This window comes from Cebus imitator, unplaced genomic scaffold, assembly GCF_001604975.1.
Source record: "Cebus imitator isolate Cc_AM_T3 unplaced genomic scaffold, Cebus_imitator-1.0 Scaffold253, whole genome shotgun sequence".
Classification (NCBI taxonomy): domain Eukaryota; kingdom Metazoa; phylum Chordata; class Mammalia; order Primates; family Cebidae; genus Cebus; species Cebus imitator.
This window is the reverse complement of record NW_016107568.1, coordinates 1,626,164-1,634,042: the sequence shown is the minus strand read 5'-3', so window position 1 is coordinate 1,634,042 and position 7,879 is coordinate 1,626,164. Positions and strand designations below refer to the sequence as shown.

Here is a 7,879-nt window from a genome sequence, read left to right as displayed (position 1 = left end):
ATCTCAAAGTGTGGCGTCCTGTCGTCCTCTGTGGTTTCACTGGGAGCTACAATCCTGAGCTGCTAGTAATCAGCCATCTTGGATCTCCTCATTGGTTTTTAATCAAAAAGATAACATGTGATGATTATACAAGTGGAAAAATCCAACAAGATTTGAAGAAGTTAATAACTTCTCACTTCCCCTTCCCTCTTCTCCTTCTTTTCTATCCCTTCAGGTAATTGGTGTCTTTGCCCAAATTAGCACACAAAGGGATCTTCACTGATGATCTCTTCTGTCATCACTTTTTAATTTGCCTTTAACATATGGACATCCCTTTGGCTGAATCAATACTAATATATTCATTTTAATAACTGTGGTATTCCATAGAGTCAATGCAGTGCTATTTAGTCAGTCATTCTCCTGCTATTGGGTTCAAATTTTTTATAGCACTTTGCCACTACCAACAATACTTCAATAAACATCTTTGTACACATGTTTTTACATTCTGGAAACTTTCCTCAATACAATTGATTTCCAAAAGGTATATCTCCAAGTCAGAGTTTATCTTTTTCTAAATAGGCATTTCCATATTGCCTTCCCAAAGGGGTCTACAATTTTATTTCTATTAGCAATATATGGAAGAATTCCATATTCCCACCAGCACTGGATGTTATCCCTCTTTTAATTTATGACATTCCCACCAGCACTGGATGTTATCCCTCTTTTAATTTATGACAAACTGGTGGGTGAAAAATGTCATCTTATTGTAGATTTACTTTGCATTTCCCTGACTAGTGATATTGAACATATTATATTTTCATGTGTTTATTAGTCATTTGGGGTTTACTTCTAAACTCTTTATATTGTTTGACCATTTTTACACTGGAGTTTTGTGTCATTCTTAAAGTTCTGTAAGTGTTTTGGATACTAGGAATACTAATACAACATGTATGCTACAAATTTGTTGCCCAATTTAGAATTATTTTTTACTTTATTGATGGAGATTTTGACATGAAGAAAATTTTAATTTCAATGTAATCAAACTAATCAAATATATTATCTTTTTCACTATAACTTCTTAGGTTTTGTTGCTTTTTTATTAATAATTAGGAAGATTTTTCCTACTCCAAGATCATACAAATGTTTTCTTATTTTGTCTTACAGTAAGTTAATTTTTACTTTTGATATTTCAATCTAGTTCTATTTGAAATATATTTTTGAATAGCGTGAATTACCATTCTTTTATATTTTTCTTCCTTATGCCTGGCTAATTATGTTAGCATTATTTAAGAAATAAGTCTTTCCACTACTGAAACATAAATGTCTATTTTGTCATATAACATGTTTATATATTTTCATATCTATTTCAGTATTTGTTTCTAGTCTTTTCTTATGCTATTTCAGTGGTTTTGTGGCAAATTTTAATATCTAATAAAGCAAATCACCCTCCACCAAACTTTTTCTTACTTTCCTATTTCTAATAGACTTAAGAGCTATATGAACATAGACTAATTTTTCCAGTTTCCCACCGACTACCCCAACTAAATATTGTAATTGTAATTGGTATTGGAGTAGCTTTTTTAGACAATTGTGGAAGGATTAATGTTTTGTGATAATTGTTTTTAGACAATTGTGGAAGGATTCTAAATCTTTTCATTTAGAAATATGGTCTTTTCTCAACTTTTTCAGTTTCTGTTCTATGCCATCTGGTAAAATTTTAGTGTTTTCCTGTGGTAAACTCATGATTTTCCATTAAGTTTGCCCTTAGGTATTTTATACTATTTGTTAAGCCTATTGAATTATTTTTCCATTTCTATTTCTGAGCATTATTATTTTGTTATTGCTTTTTATTTATATTCTTTATTTCCAAATATGTTCACACTATTCTTTAAAATCCTGTTTGTTTGTGTAGGGTGTTATTTGTTTTTGTTTTTGTCAAAGTTTCTTGGATTTTCTAAATGCATAATACCATAATCTACAAACAAATTAATTTGCTTCTTCTTTGCCAATATTTGTATGAGTTTTTAGTTTCTTACCTTACTGCATAATGTACAACCTAAGTAAACAATACCAACTAACAATAATATTTCTATCCTTGTCTCATTCCTGATTTTAATAAAATGGCTGTAACAGCTTACATTTGGAATTACATTTGATTCTGTCTTTACAAGTTTAGAGCATTTTCCTGTTGTCTCTACTTTCACAGAACTTATATTTAGAATGGAGGGTAAATTTTGTTATTTCATTTTTTTCTTTTCTTTTTTGCAATTTATATACTCATATGTAATTTTCCCTCCTTTAGTTTATTACACTAAAAGGTCTTCCAATCAAAGCCATTCTGGCCTTTCTAAAACAAGCTGTTCATGTTCACATTCTTTTGATATATTACTGAATATTTTATTCAGAATTGTTACATCTGTCTTCATAAGGGAATATGGTTAATGACTCTCTTTTTGTTATTTCTTTACCAGATTTGGCATTGGGAGCTTTTCATCTATTACCAAAGTCTACTATTAACATTATGTGTTTGTTTTTGGCTTAGGTATAACTTAAATGTAAAATAATCTTATTTTGGCTACTTTTTATTTTTTTTTATTTCAACTTTCCTTTTAGATACGGGGGTACATGTACAGATTTGTTACATGGGAATATTGCATGAGTCTTGGAGTACAGACAGATCCCACCACCCTGGTAGTGAGCATAGTACCCAATAAGTAGTTTTCTAACCCAGCCCCTTTTCCTCTAGTAGTCTACAGTGTCTGTTTTTCCTACATTTATGCCCATGTGTGCTCAATGCTTAGCCCCAGTTATGAGTGAGAACATGTGATAGGTTCCCTGTTCCAGCATTAATTTGCTTAGGATTATTGCACTGTGGAAAGTAGTCTGGAAATTTCTTAGAGAACTTAAAACAGAGTTACCATTTGACCCAGAAATGCCATTACTAGATAAATATCCAAAAGAAAATGAATCATTCTACCAAAATGACACATGCACTGTGTGCTCATTGCTATGCTGTTTACAATAACCAAGACATGGAATCAACCCAGGTGCCCATCAATGGTAGATTGGATGAAGAAACGTAGTACATATGTTCCTATGGAATACTGCCCTGCAAACAGAAAAGAATAAAATCATGTCCTTTGTTTTTTTTTTCTTTTTTTTTCTTTTAACTGTTTTGTTTTTTAATTGCATTTTAGGTTTTGGGGTACATGTGAAGAACATGCAAGATTGTTGCATAGGTACACACATGGCAGTGTGATTTGCTGCCTTCCTCCCCATCACCTATATCTGGCATTTCTCCCCATTCTGTCTCTCCCCAACTCCCCACCCCACACTGTCCCTCCCCTATTTCCCTCCAACAGACCCCAGTGTGTGATGCTCCCCTCCCTGTGTCCATGTGTTCTCATTGTTCAACACCCACCTATGAGTGAGAACATGCAGTGTTTGATTTTCTGTTTTTGTGTCAGTTTGCTGAGAATGATGGTTTCCAGGTTCATTGCAGCACTGTTTACAATAGCAAAGACCTGGAATCAACTGAAATGACCATCAATGATAGACTAGACAGGGAAAATGTGGCACATATACATTATGCAGCCATCAAAAACGATGAGTTCGTGTCCTTTGAAGGGACATGGATGAACCTGGAAAATCATGTCCTTTGTAGCAACATGGATATGTTACCATAATCCTTGTCTACTTTTTAAATGCTATATGTTTAATTTCATTCTGACATTTTCTATTAGTTTGTTGAGGTTTTCTAGTTTTTGAAAGTCAATTTTGATAGTTTATTCTTGAGGGATAACATTCATTTATTTTATCAGTAAATATGTTGCCTTGGGGTAGCATATAACCTTCTATTATACTTCTTTTGTTCTTTTCTCTGTTTCTCTGTTTCCATTCTCATTTCTCATACTCTATGCTTTTTGTTTGTTTTTTTCTCTTCCTCTTGTATTTCCTTAAAAAGACTTACCAGCAGTTTATCTCTCTCTTTCTTCTTCTTTCTCTCTCTTTTTGCCATTTAAAAATGAACTTTTGGCTTTATGTAGCCTTTGCACTAAATCTTGTTCTCCATTTCATTATTTATAACTTTCATTTTTATAAATTGTTCCATTTGTTTTATTGTAGTTTACTTTAATATTTTTATAATTCTTTGGATATGTACTTGCCTATTTTTGGTCATTCTTTTAAAATTGGGTCTTTTAAAACATCTATTATTTTAAATTTACTGAGGTTTTGGTTTTGGTCATATTCAGGAACTTGCATTTATAAAAGCACCTCCAAATCCTTGAAGGTTTCTTTAAAATTAATCACATTATTTTCTGTTTTACTCTTTAACTTCCAACATTCTATTAATACATTCACTGCTAAAACTCTCACAGTTATTGTTTATATTTCCCCTCAGAAACAGGTGCTCATCTTCCCCTGAAGTTTGTGGCTTGTCAGAATGGGATCACAAGTCTCTTTCTTTCAAACCCATGAGTCTAACACCACATAAATTACCCAGAGTGCTACCAAAAATTCAGTTACCTCATTCTATTTTGTGGGCTTCTGGCTGTAAAGAGAGCGTCACTCTTCAAATAGGCTGATATCCTATATCCTTGGGAAAAGGCAATGTCTCGTTAATGTTTATATTCACCAAAGTATCTTGCCCAAGCCCTGGACATTGTATATTCTAAGATACTATAGATTCTAGGTGTCTGATGAAACAGTAGGCACTAAAACTTACAGAAATCACAGTTGAATTTGTTCAAGTTTAAGGACTTAATCCTAGCAACACAGACTCAGTAGAATCGAGAATGTGTCCCACACGTTACATGGGGCACAGTATATGTAACAAAGGGATATGTGTGGCACAGGAGGTGAGAGAAGCAGGGAGAAAAGCAACTGTTGCATTCTTTTGATTCTGCTGGGTGCTTGGTGATGCTATAAATAGGATAAGGCAAGTGTGCAGTTGAGTTGGTAGGGAGAAAGGTGAGGCATCTTAAGGCCTGGTGGAGGGTGACTGATTTCATCCTGTCTTTGTTCTGTATCTGATAACCAGGTTTATAGCCAGTACCTGTCAATGAAATATTTAACAACCTCCAGTTACACAGGCAAGAGGTCGGCAGTAGCTTATAGGCCTAGGTTTTATTATCCACGTGCCCAACTGCAGCCATTGTGGGCCACTGTTAAAATTATCCTTTGAATTTTCATTTTTCTAATAATTGCCATCAGTGAGAGGTGTAGAAAAAGTTCAAAGGAATGACCTGAACTTTCATCATCCTATACAGGAGATGACTGATGACATGGATTTATACACAAATGTATATCGTATATTCTCCAAAGAGCCTCAAAAATCACAAGAAGTTTTGAAAAACTGTGAGATCATAAACTGGAAACAGATACTCCAAATCCAAGGTAAGAAGTCTGAAGAAATGGGCAAGCAGCAATGCTTCTCAAATTGAGTCTTCAACTAATAGCATTAGCATCACCTGAGAACTCATTAGAAATGTAAATTCACAGAGACTCTGGGGGCTGGGAGAGGTAGAGCAATCTGTGCTGTGACAAGGACTTTAGCTGATTGTGGGGTAAACTCAAGTTTGTAAACTACTAAGCATTGAGGTATTAATCAGGTAGGAGCAGTGTAGATAGAAAACTCCATGCCTGACAATACTGCTTTATTGTATTTCTTCCCAGGTTTTCAAGAAAGTTTAGGTGAGGGGATAAGAGTGGCTGCATTTTCAAAGTCAGTGAAGGTAGAGCATTCGAGAGCAATCCTCTTTATTACAGAAGATATCCTGAACCTCAATGCCTCCAATAAAAGCAAGTTTGGAAGCTGGGCTGAGACAGGCCACCCAGGTGTTGAATTTGAGAGGTACAAAATACATGTGCTGATCATTTGTAATTGCTCTTCCTTGTACATTTTTGTAATTCACATAAATCAGTTTTGGAGTGAAGACAACATGAATTCATACCTTGGGATGAATAAAGGTTTTCAATGGTCAAAATTCATAACTTTGCAATGGTGGGTCTTGAAACAAGAAGAGTGCCTGGGATCTCTAGAATAGGATGGCACCCAGAAATTGCAGGAGTGGGGATGAGAGTTTTTGTCTTTCTTTTTGTTTTCTACAGCAAAACTCCCAATTTTAAGTATGCTCAGCTGGATGTCTCTTTTTCTGGGCTGGTAAATGACAAGTGGAGGCGAGGGAAGAATGAAAGGAGCCTGCATTATATCAAGCGCTGCATAGAAGCCCTGCCAACAGCCTGTCTGCTGGGCCCAGAGGGTGTCCCGGTCTCATGGGTAACCATGGACCCTTCTTGTGAAATAGGAATGGCCTACAGCATGGAAAGATACCGAAAGAGAGGCAAGATGAGACAGGCGATGGTGCAATTCATGAAATATCTGCGTCAGAATAATATTCCATTTTACCTCTCTGTGCTGGAATTTAATGAAGACTCCCTTAGATCTGTGAGGCACAATGGTTTCTTTGAGGCCGCCTGTGAGTGGCACCAATGGACCTGCTACCCACAGAATCTAGTTCCATTTTAGACAATGAAGCTGCTTAGCAATCTTGGGAAAGTCATCTCGTAATATTAAAGCAGACACCACAGAATAGCTTTCTTCACTTACAAATGTTTGTTGGGTATTTACGATGTGCCAGGAACTCTTCTCACATTGAGAACTGATGTTAAAAGACACTGCCATACTCTTGAAGAGCTTACAATCCAAGCAAGAGGCAGGGATGGGTATAGTCTTCAAATATGCATAAGTGTTGTAAGGAAGGATGGCGTTACCAGCAAACATGTAACTAGAAAGCCAGGCTCAGTTCTTACCTCTGGGAATTAGAACTCTTCAAGAAACTTGATTGATAGAATCTACTATCTAGAAAATAAATAGAGGACTTTAATAAAATTGGTTAATAGAATATTCCTAATCTACATGGATACTTTATTGTAAATAAATACACCTGCTATTTATGGATTTATGAGGCAATGGCTACACTAAAGAATGGAATCAGTCTCTTAGTTTAGTGACTAGAAAGGTATAAAAGGTGAAGCCTAAGACAAATGGCTTTCCTAGGCTACCTTTCATCATTGTTATGCAGAAAAGGAAATCCAGAGAATCAAGTCTGCTGGACTTGAGGCCTCTGCTATGGAAATGACATTTGTTGTGCCTCCTTTCTCACTTCCTCATCATTAGGGAAGCACAGCATAGGGCAAAGTGTTGCCTGCAGACTTTGGTGTTTGTACCACGGCTATCTTAAGGGTATGGTCAGGGGTCAGGGGTATTCCAGGGAGAAGTGACCACTAAGACGAGGACTGGAGAGTGAGTAGGAGTGAGCCAGACAAAAAAAAGCAGAAAAATCCAGATGATGGAAAGGACACGTGCCATGCACTATCATAAGAACTTTCTAATTGAACACTTGCATTACAAAATCCTCGATATTAAAAAAAAAAAAATACACTTCATGAACAAAATGTGGCCTCTTTTGGCTCCCCTCTGCCATCCTGACATTGGAACTTGGACTACTATGAACATTAAAGCTATAGCAAAAATAAATAAATAAATAAGACATTTTCATTTTTTCTGATAGTCTAGATTTAAAAAAGAAATCTTAATAGAATTGGCTTTAAGAGTAAAGTCTATCAGTATTAACCAACACCTATCCTTATCTCTCCATAAAAAATAAACCTCCGCAAAATTGAATGTTTATAGTTGATGCAATTTTAAACTGTGCAATTCCAGTAATTAAAGAATTATACAGGTCATGGAGCTTTTTTAAAAAAACTCCAGTTCATCTTAGAAGGCTGTGGTAGATCTGTTATCACTTAGTATGAACGAATCCAATCAGATTTCTAAACTCCTAAGACCTGGGTGATTTGTTACATTGACTGAAATGAAAGCATGGTCTGAGAAAGA

At 35.4% G+C, this 7,879-nt stretch overlaps 1 protein-coding gene across 3 annotated transcripts in view; it reads left to right on the top strand.

Moving 5' to 3' along the window:
• GLYATL1 (glycine-N-acyltransferase like 1) overlaps positions 1-7,121 on the top strand; it is a 38,349-nt gene extending 31,228 nt beyond the window's left edge. For 2 of the 3 annotated variants that reach the window (XM_017498909.2, XM_017498906.2), the window contains 3 exons: positions 5,246-5,376; positions 5,656-5,833; positions 6,091-7,121. In XM_017498909.2, the coding sequence (XP_017354398.1) occupies positions 5,246-5,376; positions 5,656-5,833; positions 6,091-6,508 (727 nt within the window). In that variant the 3' untranslated portion in view covers positions 6,509-7,121. The remainder of the gene's footprint in view (positions 1-5,245; positions 5,377-5,655; positions 5,834-6,090) is intronic. The other variant, XM_017498908.2, reaches the window with a different exon arrangement.
• Positions 7,122-7,879: the final 758 nt, after the last annotated feature.